This window comes from Bufo gargarizans, chromosome 11 (assembly GCF_014858855.1).
Source record: "Bufo gargarizans isolate SCDJY-AF-19 chromosome 11, ASM1485885v1, whole genome shotgun sequence".
Taxonomy (NCBI): Eukaryota; Metazoa; Chordata; class Amphibia; order Anura; family Bufonidae; genus Bufo; species Bufo gargarizans.
This window is the reverse complement of record NC_058090.1, coordinates 26,631,436-26,645,120: the sequence shown is the minus strand read 5'-3', so window position 1 is coordinate 26,645,120 and position 13,685 is coordinate 26,631,436. Positions and strand designations below refer to the sequence as shown.

Genomic DNA, 13,685 nt, shown 5'->3' with positions numbered 1-13,685 from the left:
GCCCCTCCTGCTAACCCCTACCCAGTTTTTTCAAAAGCGGCAAGCGCTACGTAAAATCACAGAAAAGTCACGATTTTTGACGTACAACCTTATCACCTATATGTGCAGAGTTTTAAAGAAAATTGCATCTTGGGAATGATAGCGTTGTACATACTACAGCTAGTGGGGCATGGTATGGCAGTACCGCAGGGGGGCTCAGTGTGCCTAACATACTTGGTCAGACTGTAGCTGAAATCTCAAGATGTCAGTCCCCTTTTAACAAGCATTGTGCAGCTAAAAGTCTTTCGCCGGCTCTCATCCTGACATTTTCCTATAGTTAACTCCTCCATATATTGAGTTGGCTTCTGAAGTTTTCTGTGTAGGCGGCACATTCGATTGTCCTCAGTCAATTGACACTGGGTGTTTTATCTATAAAATGGCACCAGTGACTTGCCAGGCCGCAGCTATCAAAACTGTTGGACTGCATTGTGGATACTGTACATAAGGGGGGGGGAGGGGGGGGCGTTCATTCTAAAAAGCTTCATTTTTGTCAAATGAAATAAAAAAAAACTCTGCAACTTTCTAATAGACTTAAGGGGTCATTCATCAAAGGCCTGCATTTTACATCGGACCTTGATATCCTTCGCACTGCCGAGGCATGCTATAGGATGTCATAATAAATTAAACCCCCTTTGTGTTTTAGTAGATGTAATATTGTCAATTGCACCAGGAATTTGTCGGGATGATGGCCCCACCTCCGTCACTCCCCAAATTTAGGCGCCCGTGCCTTTAAACAGTTACAAAACGTGACCCTGCACCGTTTTTTTTAACGCTAGTTTCTGGTATAGGGGGCCGTAATAAATTCTTGAAGAAGTCATGAAATTGAAACAAAATGGGGCAGATTTGCTAATAATATCTAAGATTTAGACAGTGTAACTTACACCGGACGGTCTGAAAACTGGGCTGATGATGGATGCAAGTTTCTAACAACTATTAAAATTTTGGCGCACTTTGATGCATTTTGCCGTCATGAATGTGGTGCAAAGCATGTGGCTCATTTTGATTTGTAAATCTCCCCCAATGTATGATTCCGTTTTTTTTTTCTTTAACAGACTAAGGGGGCATTTACACGACTGTATGTGTTTTGTGGTCCGCAAAAAATACAGATGACGTCCGTGTTGCATCCGTGTTTTTTTTTTTTTTTTTTCCCGGATCCATTGTAACAATGCCTATTCTTATCCTGAAAACGGACAAGAATAGGACATGTTCTATCTTTTTTTGCGGGGCTTTGGAACGGACAGACGAAAGCGGACATCCCATGGAGTGTTGTCCACATTTCTTTGGGGACCCATTGAAATCGAATCGGATGCGGACCAAAAATACAGGGCCTAATGAAAAGTACTAATTTTACCGAGCTGTCCAGTCTCAGGCTGCCTTTGCCGTGTAAATTAGGAAAGCTCCCGGCGGAGGAGTTGGGTATATCCATAGGGTCTCATTCACCTGACCTTTGTAAAAACTGTGTACTGGTATACGTCATTATAGCATGGTCTGCTATGCCGTGCCATACAAAGGCGATCTGTCAAAAATGTATACCACATACTATATATATATTATTTTTTTAACATGGGCATATGTTGGAGGCATCTGTCAAGAGATCCTCCCAACGTATGCCTCCCATGCACTGCCAACACAGTGTGAATGCATGTTTATACGTAAAAGCATCTGAAACTGCCCTTCTCCTGACCCAGGCTTGTATTATATTTGCAGCACGGCCCCAATCACTGCAAGATTTCTTTTGGTCTCGCAGGCGGGCAGCATATAGACGCTGATCTTCTTTTGAACACCTATTGTGCAACATGCGCAGTAGATTTGTGGCACGCCCTCTGCATCACTTTGAGATACTGCCAAAAACAGAGCAACTGCTTGGTAAAACCATCTTCTCCTGCGTTTATCACATGGGTACTATTATCTCTGCTATATATGTATGGCGGGTGTAACGTCTTAAAGGGGTTGTCTCACTTCAGCACATACTAATGTATTGTGATTGTCCATATTGCTTTCCTTGCTGGCTTGATTCATTTTTCCATTACATTCTATGCTACTCGTTTCCACCTTGTAATCGATCAGTGGTCGCCGTGCTTGCACACTATAGGAAAAAGCAGCGGTCCATGCGCACTCTCAAGGTCCCAGCCACCAGAGAGGCCGGCGCTTTATCCCATAGTGTGCAAGCACCGCAACCACTGCTGGATTACAGGGTGGTCGTAACCATGGAAACAGGCAGTGTATAATGTGATGGAAAAATGAATCAAGCCAGCGGGGGAAGCAATATGGACAATAAAAGTGCATTAGAAAGTGACGTGTATTAATTTTCTCTACATGATAAATGTCACTTGCTGAAGTGAGAGAACCCCTTTAAGGCCCCTTTTCAAAGGCAGCGAGAGCAGGCAATGATTGGGAACAAATATTCCCATCCTATGAACGTTTGTTTCCGATCATTGCCCGTTTGTTATGTGCATTTACATGCAGCGGTGCTAGGGGATGTTCGGCGATACAGTCGGTACAGATGTATTTTTTTTTTTACGGCAGCAGATCCCTGTTTTCTTAGGCCGATGTACTGCTGATGAAGGAGACATTTTTGTGTCACATAAAAGATGCAATCACCTGACAAACCAGCAATTGCTCATTCCTCAGGTGATCAGTGGCGCGTTTACAAGGGGGCGGTAGGCGAGAAACGAGCTCTCCTACAAACGCTCGTCTCCGATACTTTTTCCGATCCTCACCCTGTGTGAAAGGTCCTTAGGAAACCTTTTATAGTCACATACCTGTGTAGAAATAGTAGTAGCAGCAGCGGGAAGAAGCTGTAAACTGTGCATCTGTGCAACATAAAACTAGGTGTGTCATTGTGGCTTCAGAGTCAGTGGTGTTACTCAACCCACCGGGGGAAGTCCTGCTGGAGCAGTCAGCAGATTGTCTTCTCGGGGACATCTCTTTCTTCATCAGTTTGTTGCAGTTACATAGGAAAGACACAAGGTGAAGCTTGCAGTGGCTATTTATTACTGCAATGTTCATCTTAGGCTTCGTTCACATCACCGTTCAGCCTTTCCGTTCTCCGGAGCAGGAAAACGGAAAGGACGGATTCGGCACATAACTGAGCCGAACGGAACCTAAGGACCCCATAGACTCTAATGAGGTCCGTTAGGTTTCCACTCAGAAGAAGATTTTTGAAGCAGAGACAAAAGTCCTTCATGCACTACTTTTGTTTCCGCTCCAAAATCTTCTTCTGAGCGGAAACCTAACAGACCCCATTAGAGTCTATGGGGTCCTTAGGTTCCGTTCAGCTCATTTCTGTGCCAAATCCATCCTTTCCGTTTTCGGTAAGGCTGAACGATGATGTGAACGAAGCCTTAGGCTGGGTTCACATCACCATTTATTTTTCCGTTCTTCTGATCCCTCAGAAGAACAGAAAAATAAAGAAAAAAAGTGATCCTTTATTTAAAGCATCAGTTATGCACATTTGGCATCCATTTTAGCCATTTCCGTCTGAGATCCGTTACGAAAAAAAAAAGTCCTGCATGTACGTTATTTTAGACGGAGTAACGGTTCTCAGACAGAAATTACTTATGATGCGAAATGTGCATAAGTGAGCATAGTGGATGCTCAAACTACAGGATCCGTTTTTTTTTTTCCTTTGTTTTTCTGACAGATCAGAAGAACGTAAAAATAAACGGCCTTACAGGGTTCTTCTGTTTGGAGCAGAGCAGATTCCCTGTTTTGCAAAGAGTAGCATCCCTCTGGGGGACCCAGCAGTTTCAGTGGGTGCTCTGTAGCACCCTCATGTCCTTTGCAGCAAAGAAATGAGGACACGCTGGCCGTTGATAGATCTTGGAGTGAGGGAATCTTAGCAGGAGGATTACATGGAGACTTGCAGACCCTGTGCTTGGCCTCACAAGAGGTAATATGACGAGAAGTGTAAGGTGCATTATGCATTAGAGCAAAGTTGGACGAAGCTGTCAATTCCGTCCAACCTTCTATGTGTATGGAGGTGTGCTGATATCGGAGGATGTGGGAAGCATTGTGCACATAGAAGCGGGAAAGAAGAAAAAAGGGGGACAGAGGAGTCATAGGAGTCCAATCAGATTGATTCTTTCATTTGCCAAAGGAGCTCTGAAAAGAATTTGGTTCCAATTGGGTAACTTAAACCCCATTCACACTTAGAGTGGAATCCTGACATTTTCTGGAGTTTACCTGGAGGGGCTGTATGTGTGATCGCACACATCCGCAATATCTGTCCCGGATTTTACCCAGACTCTTTCTCCCCTTAGCCCTAGTACTAACTCCGCATATGTGAAGACAGCAGTAAATGTTCCAGAAAATCACAGTAGACCATGCCTAAAGTCCCTGCCCCTTACCTAGGGACCTGGAACATTTCCTCTGTAGTGAGAACGCACCCGACATGGAACATCTCCGGGGTGAGAGCTACATGTGTGAAAGGCCAACTGCAGCCAATCTCCGGACCTGATAATCCGGAAATATTCAGGAGTTTAGGTGTGAAAACCGCATAAGCCAGTTTGTTAATTTTGATAAATCTCCCCCTCAGTTTGCAAATTTTGGCTGCACTTTATCTAATTTTCCACTATGGAAACTCCTAGCCCATGCAGAATCCCGTATTTATTATGACTAGTAACCAAAAATACTTGGTGTTTTCTAGCATATGGCAAAGTTTTCCTGGTGCGGAAAATCAGCGGCCACGACTCCGGGAAGCTATACGCGATGAAAGTTTTAAAGAAGGCGACTATAATCCAAAAAGCCAAGACAGCGGAGCACACACGAACGGAGCGTCAGGTGCTGGAGCACATCCGGCAGTCTCCATTCCTCGTCACGCTCCATTATGCTTTCCAGACAGACACCAAACTTCATCTCATTTTGGGTAAGAGTTATTTCTTTTTTTTCTTTTCTTTTTTTTGGGGGTGAGGGGATAGTGGTTGGTGCCTGTGACCTCCACCATGAGGAGGATGAGAACAATGTACCGTAAGTGACAGGATGATATAATGGAGGGTTTAGTATGCAAGAGGCAAAAATGTTCTTTCTGGAAAAACATGTACTATATTTTTTTGCTTTATAAGACACACCGGAAAATAAGAAAAAAAAAATATATTTTTCATCAGACTTCAGAACAGACCCCCAATCTTCATCAGACCTCAGATCAGACCTCCAATCTGAGCTCAGATTAGACCCCCATGAGAGGTAAAAATAAATTAACTTACCTCTCCTGCTCCGCCGCCGCTCTGCAGATCCGGAGGTCTCTCCCGCAGTCACACTCCCTAGTCTTCTCTAGGCCCATGCTGCACTGTGACCTGACTGCATACAGGAAGACCAGAGAGCGGTGAGTACAACAAACACTAGCAGCACTGATGGTCAGTTTGCAGTGTTCGCCAGCGAGCACATGCGGGCTGCCATCTTTAGTAAGGTTAGACTCACCCGTCCGACGATGCACAGGTAAGCCCTTACCTGTGCCTGTGCCGCGAGCCGGTCTGAAATCAAATGCGGTCACCGGGAGCAGGCAGTTCCGATAACAGCCGCCGGGTGCCTTCATCGGGCTGTTCTCGGAACTGCCTGCTCCCGGTGACCGCATTTGCTCGGGCTTACCTGTGCATCGCCGGACAGGTGAGTCTAACCTTACTAAAGATGGCAGCCCACAGTCGGCTCTCCTCGCACCTCCTGCATACTAGTGAGAATTTTCATAATGAAAGCGCCCACTAGTTTTCACTTTATAAGATGCACTGCCATTTTCCCCCCACTTCTGGGAGTAAAAAAACGGTGTTTTATAAAGCGAAAAATACTGTATATGGTGTTTGGAAACATTATGCTCTGTATCTGCTGGTGGAGAGGAGTGAACACTCTGTAAAGGATGAAGGATGTTGATTGGAATGTTTTTTTTTGTTTTTTTTTGGGGTGGGGGGGGCTGTATCTTTAACATGGAAAGCTGGATGACAAGCAATATGGCTACCACTGCAGCAGTTATTGCCCAGATTTCCTTGCTTTTAAAATATTCTCAGTTAGACATTGCCGTCCCCTTTCTCCATCCTCCTCTTCTGAGAGCCATAACTTTTTTAATTTTTCTGTCAACGTTGCTATATGTTTTTTGCCGGACAAGTTGTATTTTTTAATGGCACCATTTTAGGGGCACATATAGTGTATTGAAAATTCTGCTGCAGATTTTCCAGCGTGGAATTGCCGGTAGAAAAATCTCTTCCACACTGTGCTTAAAAAAAAATCTGCAGCATAAATTCACTTGCGGTGCGTGTTTTCACTTTTTGCTGTGGATTTCCAGCTTGGATTTGCATTTGCAATGCATAGGGGGAAATCTGCAGCAAATCCGCATTATCAAACCTGCAGAACCGAGGCAAAATCGGCAACAGAAATTTGCTTTGGCTGCGTGTGGCTGTGCCCTAAAGGGGTTGTGGAAACCCCATTCAGTGTCATTAGAGGTGGATTTGATGCAGATTTTCATGCAGAATCTGCTGTAAAATTCTCATGAAATCTGAATATGTTTCTCCCTCCCCCCCCCCGTAGTCTTCTCTCTAGAAGGCTGGAAAAACCGGCTTAAGAAAATGTATGTACATGACCCAGTGCCACTAAAAACACCATAAACAATGCGCGTGTTTTAAGAGGTGGTTACCCATACGTAGTGTTGAGCGAACTTGTGTTTTAAGTTCGGCGTCTAAATTTCGGGTTATCGAAGAATCGCGTTATGGATTCCGCTACCACGGACCATAAGTTATGGTCCGTGGTAGCGGAATCCATAACGCGATTCTTCAATAACCCGAACTTTAGACGCCGAACTTAAAACACAAGTCGCTCAACACTACCCATACATTGTAAAACGCCAGATAATAAAGCTGGGGCTAGGTGGCGATCTCGGCGTTGACACCCATAGCACAATCAAAGAACGTGGCAGGGCAGTTAATGGGGACACAGTGCAATTTGCAAGTTACTGAGAACCCAGAATCGCAAAGAAACCAGCAGTGTTGATTTTTTTGCGATTCTGAGATTACGGTCACAGCAACTTGTGAGTCGAGCTGCGAACTCATCATTTTCCTCATCACCATTGTGTGGGCAGATTTAGTTGTAAATGACAAGAGAGGATAGAAAAGATTACCCCCCCCCCGGGAAGTTGGTCACTGGGAATCAAGAGATGGCAGAGCTACAGAATGGGTTCTTCAGCACTGTAAATAGGAAAGGAGGAAGAGGAGCTGGTTCAGGAGGTGCCAGCGCTGTTAATACATCAAGTAATAGACTTAAAGGAGTTGTCCAGGACTTACATATAGATGACCTGTCCTCAATATTATTTCAGTGGGGGTCTGACTCCCGGCACCCCTTACAATTAAGCATACCAAAACATAGCGCCGTACATTTTATAGTGGCTGTGCTTGGTATTACAGCTTCATACCATTCACTTGAATAGGACAGAGCTGCAGAAAGGCCATATGACCAATGGAAGTAATGTCACAACTCGAGCAAGAGGCTGTATCGCTCGCCCCAGCAGCGCTGCCCCTAACAAAAGCTTGATCAACAAAGATCCCGTAAGTGGGATTCTCACCAGTCAGATATGCTGATCTATCCTGAGGATAGGTTATCAGTATTTAAAGGGCATCTGTCAGCAGTTTTGTACCTATGACACTGGCGGACCTGTTACATGTGCACTTGGCAGCTAAAGGCATCTGTGTTGGTCCCATGTTCATATGTGCCCGCATTGCTGAGAAATATGATGTCTTATTATATGCAAATGAGCCTCTAGGAGCAACGAGGGCCGTTATTCCTAGACGCTCATTTCTCTCTGCAACTGCCGCCCCTTCTGTACTTCGATTGACAGTACCAAGCAGTGAAAACGTCATACCTGGTGCTGTCAAAGTGCAGAGGGCGCAGCAGTTGCAGAGAGAGCAGAGTCTCTAGGTGTAACGGCAACGCCCCCGTTGCTCCTAGAGATTAATTTGCATATATTAAAATATCATTTTTCTCAGCAGTGCGGGCACATATGAACATGGGACCAACACAGATGCCTTCAGCAGGTCAGCCAGTGTCATAGGTACAAATTTGCTGACAGATGCCCTTCAAGCTGCCATATTGCGCTTTGGAGTAGTGTGCTCCCTTCCCTGAGGCCTTGAGGTATTTAATGCCTTAGATTACGTAATTCTTGCCAGGTACTAATCAATGAATCGTTTAGATTCTCGCACATGTCAGTCAGTGTCATAGGTACAAAACTGCTGACAGATGCTCTTTAAGTCCCAGAACTGGCTGAATGTAGATATAGTCCATCCTCCAGGAGGGGCAAGTTAAGCAATACATCCAGACCCACAAAGGCTTCCATAAGGTGTGTCTCAACTGGTTGTAACATCCCTTTTAAATAATCCATTCGGTGGTTCTTATTCTTTTCAGATTATATTAACGGAGGCGAGCTTTTTACGCATTTATCGCAGCGGGAGAAATTCACAGAGAGTGAAGTACAAATCTATATCGGGGAGATTGTACTGGCCCTCGAGCACCTGCACAAGGTTTGTTTTGCAATTTTATTTTATTTTTTATGCATTAACACGTTTCGGCATTTGTGGGAGGCGTAGGTGGCGCAGGAAAAAATAGTGGGTTTACGTTGTCGGAAATTGGCGATGAGGAGGAGCGCGCAGCGCCAGGGAGCCTGGTTGTAAGTGACTGATTAACCACTGCTTTTATTTTATTTGTGGGTTTTTTATGGCGCTTATGCTAAGAGCTCATAAATGCAGGCACTTAAAGGATAATTCCACTTACAGGATCTCATGCACGCCTTATAAAACAATATTTGCTCACATTCTGCTCAGGTGATCACCAGTTATAATAGACTGGAGCATTATCTCAGATCTTGTGGATCCAGAATTCGTGGTGTCGTTATTGTTATCCCCCCTCCTCCATAGAGTAGCTATAATGTGTTGTATGAGCAGCATTCATTGACCCTGCATTTACAGTTCGATCCTCTTCCTCTGCGGAGTAATGAGTCTCAGCTTCAGCCCGATACATTTAACCTGCACTGACGCAATGTAATAAACTATCAGAGACATTTGTGCAGCGTCAGGCCTCATGCACACAAACCGCGCATCCGCAAAACACGCATGGTGTCAGTGTGCGTTCCGCAATTTGCAGAATGGCACAGACAGCCTTTAATATAACTGCCTATTCTTGTCCGCAAAGCGCGGACAAGAATAGGACATGTTATATTTTTTTTGCGGACAACAGAACGGAGCAACGAATGCGGACAGCACACGGAGTGCTGTCCGCATCTTTTGCGGCCCCATTGAAGTGAATGGGTCCGCATCCGAGCCGCCAAAACTGCGGCACGGATGCAGACCAAAACAACGTCCGTGTGCATGAGGCCTCAAGCGTATAGCCAATTGAGGGTTGTCTGCGCTGGATACAAGAGTGACAGACCCTCAGCTTTGAAAAGTAGTAGGTTTTTCAGCGTCTAGATTTAAAGAAGTATGTTTCTGTTCATTTATGGCAAGCAGAGATCTTAAAAATGGTGATGAATCCATTAACATTATTATTTTTTATTTTTTTTCTGAGCAGGATTTTGTATTTTGCTCACCTTTTTAAATGTTTTTTTTTTGTGAGTTTAATATTGATTTCCTATCCTCAGGGTGGGTCTTCAATAGCAGATAGGCGGGGGGTCCGACTCCCGGTACCCCTGTCGATCAGCTGTTTGAAGAGGCCGGAGTGTGCGCCGCAGCCTCCTCCTAGGCCAGTGATCACGTGGACAAGGCGCACACCAGTCCTATTCAAGTGAATGGGCCTGGGCTGCAATACCGAGCAAAGGACACTAAACAGTGTACAGCGCTGTGCTTGGTATACTGTGAGGAGGCCCCTATCCTGAGGATAGGTCATCAATATAAAAATCTTTGACAACCCCTTTAAGAAAGAATGCAAATGGTAATTTTTATTTTTATTTTTTTTACTTAAAGAAGTTGTGTCACGAAACATAGTCTACATTTTTCAAACCAGCTCCTGGATCTGAAGACTTTTGTAATTGCATGTAATTTAAAAATTTTGTGTATAGCCAGTGAGCTACAGTAGTCAATAAAATGTATCTCTATAGCGCCACCTGCTGTTTGTTCTTTTACTTATTTTTATTTATTTTTGCCTCTCACTGAGGTGGTCGCACACGCTCAGTTTAAATCTTCAACTGTCACCAGCCATTTGTTCTGTTAGAAGCTGTGGCAGTTACAGGGAGAGATCTGCAGCAGAAAGGACTCGCCTCCCGAGCTGCCAGGTTGAAGAGAATCTAGCAAAACAATTGGAAAGCTGAATGTAGAGATCTCTGGACCCATGTGAGGCACAGGGCTGGTTCCAGCTTTATTAGGAGATTGTCATGTTCTATATGAAGTCTGATTTTCCGTTCTTGCATCAATTATGGCATAACCCCTTCAAGTGAGAGGCAGACGCATTCCTAAAATTTTGCAGCCTGTCAGACCAGGGCGTAGCTGGACTCTCCGTATCTTTACTCCCGCAGTCTTTGACACAGTTACACACAAAAGACTGATTGTGACCGCCTGCAGAAGGCGAAATTGATATTTGCATTGATGTAGTCAGGTCAGGGAGTCACATGTCACGAGCGTATATGGATGCAAGGAGCAGCGCGGTAATGGCTGGTGGTTTTTGGAAGTCCTTGCCCCCTCTTCTTCTTAGTATAGTTTGTCTCCTTGTCTGATGTAGCCTAACGAATGCAAAAACTAGAGCGAAGACTCCGCAGGGATGATGAAGACAGAACTCGGTTTGGTATTGCCAGCTGCAAGGTGCAAACCAGCGTCCTACAAGCAGGAAGGCAGGCATTAAAGAGGGTTTCCAATTTCATGTAAATCACAGAGTGATACATCTACAACTGCCATTTGCTACGCTGGTCTTGGTACCCCCTGCGCCTCCAGCGGATGTACTTGGGATGAGGCACACACCTCGTCATAAATTAAGGGCATCCTCCAGCAGTCTGGGCGCCCTCTGACGCTCTTTGTTCCGTCATTTACATGACAATAAGTGTGTCAATGGCCTTGCCCACGCCCAAACCTTTTCAGAAAGTGACGAGGGCACATAGAAACACCAATGGCGACTAAATTTAGTTGCAGTTTTAATTAAAACTTTGCAAACCCATGGTTTGCAACTTTTTTTTTTTTACGCCAGTTTCTAGCATAGGAGGTATAGTAAATCGCCCCATTGTGTTTCAGTTCCTTGCTGTTGTTGAGATCCTGCTTGCTTCCAGTGAATAGGAGCATTTTTGTTTACATCCTAAGATTGTTCCACAAAAAAGACAGACTGACATATGGATGCAGAAAGCACATGGATGATCAGTGTGCTTTCCGCATCCGTATGTCCATTCTGCAAAAAGTTAGAATATGTCCATAGAAGACGGACTTCAGTGGGTTCTCAAAGTGCGGATGCAACTCAGACCACATCCATATTTTGCAGATCCACGTGGTCGTGTCTGAGGTTATAGATAAGCACAGGTGTAATACTTCCCACAGCTGACAGTTTGCCACAATTGCATCCAATCTAGACAAGGCAAACTTTCTGGACTCCAGACTGATACATTGTAGCAAACCATCAGGACAGGCCACAATGCCCAATGTAGCGTGTGCCTTCTTTTCAAAACTGAAATTCAGCATTCCAAAGGCTACTTTCACACTAGCGTTAATATTTTCCGGCATTCATTGTCTTTTTTTAAATCAGTTAATTTTTTTTATTGAAATAAACATGATCACATGAATATCATCAAGGAGTCCGTTGTTTTTTGTATAGTTGGTCATAAGTATATCAACTTACAAAAACATTGGTGTACGCAGACACCCATGACAATTTATGGTAAATCAAGATCTATATGAATATTGCAGCATTTAGGTAGTTGAACGTTGTACCTTGTATAAAATAACACAGTAACATCCTTCCCCCCCACCCTAGCCCAACTTGAGCAGAGAGACATCCGTACCAGTAAGTGTATGAGCAGTTATACAATTGGACGCCAAGACAGTTCCGTCTATCTACAATAGGCCAGCCTTTTGAACATTATACAGTAACTATAGGTTTCCCCTGGAGAGGGAGTGTAAGGAAGACATTTGTCCCCTTATACATTCTTGAACTAATGCCTGGGATGCTAGTTGCGCTGACTCAACCCACCCCTGCCATAAAGATAAAAACTTATTTGAACATTTTAGTTTAGCGTATACTCGCTTTTCTAATCTCAAAATTATATTAGTACCGTTTAGGATCCGTTTTCTCTGACACAATAGAAAACGGATTCGTCCCCCATTGACTTTCAGTGGAGTTCATCACGGATCCGTCTTGGCAATGTTAAAGATAATACAACCGGATCCGTTCATAACGGATGCAGACGGTTGTATTATCAGTAACGGAAGCGTTTTTGCTGAACCCTGCCGGATCCAGCAAAAACCCTAGTGTGAAAGTAGCCTTAGGCCTCATGCACACGGCCGTTGGTCAGCCGTGGCCGTATTGTGGCCTGCAAATGGCGGGTCGGCAATCCACGGCCGCCGGCGGTGTGCACCACGCATCACGGATGTGGACCCATTCACTTGAATGGGTCCGCAATTACGGAGATGCGGAACGGAGTCACGGAACACCGGAAGCACCACGGAGTGCTTCTGTGGTGTTTCTTTCCGTTGTTCCGCACCGCAAATAAATAGGACATGTCATTTTTTTTGCGGTGCGGACAGACCACGGACCCATTCAAGTTGAATGGGTCCGGCCTGCTGCACGGATGTTGCCTGTGCATTGGGAACCGCAATTGCGGTTCCCAATGCGCGGAATGGCCACACAACGGCCGTGTGCATGAGGCCTAACTCAGTTTCTTCAGCCTCATAAATTGAAGACGTTTCAGTTTTTTTTTTTGGTGGAAGATTTATTGCTGTTTATGTGCTGGATGCCTGACTGATCCGCAGCTTCTCCCATTCATCTCCTGCACAGTCCTCTACTATAAACAGTCATTTCACAGGGAATGAGGAACTCCTTTACTTTTTCCTTCTCTTGCAGCTGGGAATAATTTATCGGGATATCAAACTCGAAAACATTCTCCTGGACTCCAGCGGCCACGTTGTCCTAACAGACTTTGGTCTGAGTAAGGAGTTTCTGTCGGATGAGGTAAGTGACTCGTCGTGAGGTCCTGTTAGGGTTTTATCAGCCGGAACAAAATAAATGAGTTAATTCATTCATTCATTAATTCCCCTTTCCTCACCTCTATCTGTTTTTATAAACCTTCACCCCCCCCCCCCCCCCCCAAAAAAAAAAAATCCATCAAGCAAATATAAGATGGGGAGGAGGGGGATGCAGCTGCAGCTTGTCTTCTTTTCTATGTGTTGCTGTGAGAGGGGAGAGGGAGCAGAAGTGGGGAGACTTCTGATTGGCCCAGAGGGCTGTGCAGAGCATTGTGGGATATGTGGGAAGCAGGAAGCTCACCAAAGTAAGGACAGGCATCGCCTCAGGAAGGGCATGCCCGCTCTGAAAGCATGCAAGGACATGGGAAAAGATTGAAATTATGCGGGTTAGGCCACTTTCACACTGGCGTTTTGGTTTCCGTTTGTGAGATCCGTTCAGGGCTCACACAGTCTGTCCAAAACGGATCAGTTTTGCCCTAATACATTCTGAATGTATAGGGATCCGTGCAGAATGCATCAGTTTGCCTC

The 13,685-nt window shown here is 44.9% G+C and overlaps 1 protein-coding gene across 1 annotated transcript in view; it reads left to right on the top strand.

Moving 5' to 3' along the window:
• Positions 1 to 13,685, top strand: part of RPS6KA5 (ribosomal protein S6 kinase A5) — a 66,183-nt gene that overhangs the window by 27,035 nt on the left and 25,463 nt on the right. Inside the window, exons 3-5 of the mRNA XM_044272112.1 lie at positions 4,688 to 4,906; positions 8,416 to 8,531; positions 13,036 to 13,143. Of these exons, the coding sequence (XP_044128047.1) occupies positions 4,688 to 4,906; positions 8,416 to 8,531; positions 13,036 to 13,143 (443 nt within the window). The remainder of the gene's footprint in view (positions 1 to 4,687; positions 4,907 to 8,415; positions 8,532 to 13,035; positions 13,144 to 13,685) is intronic.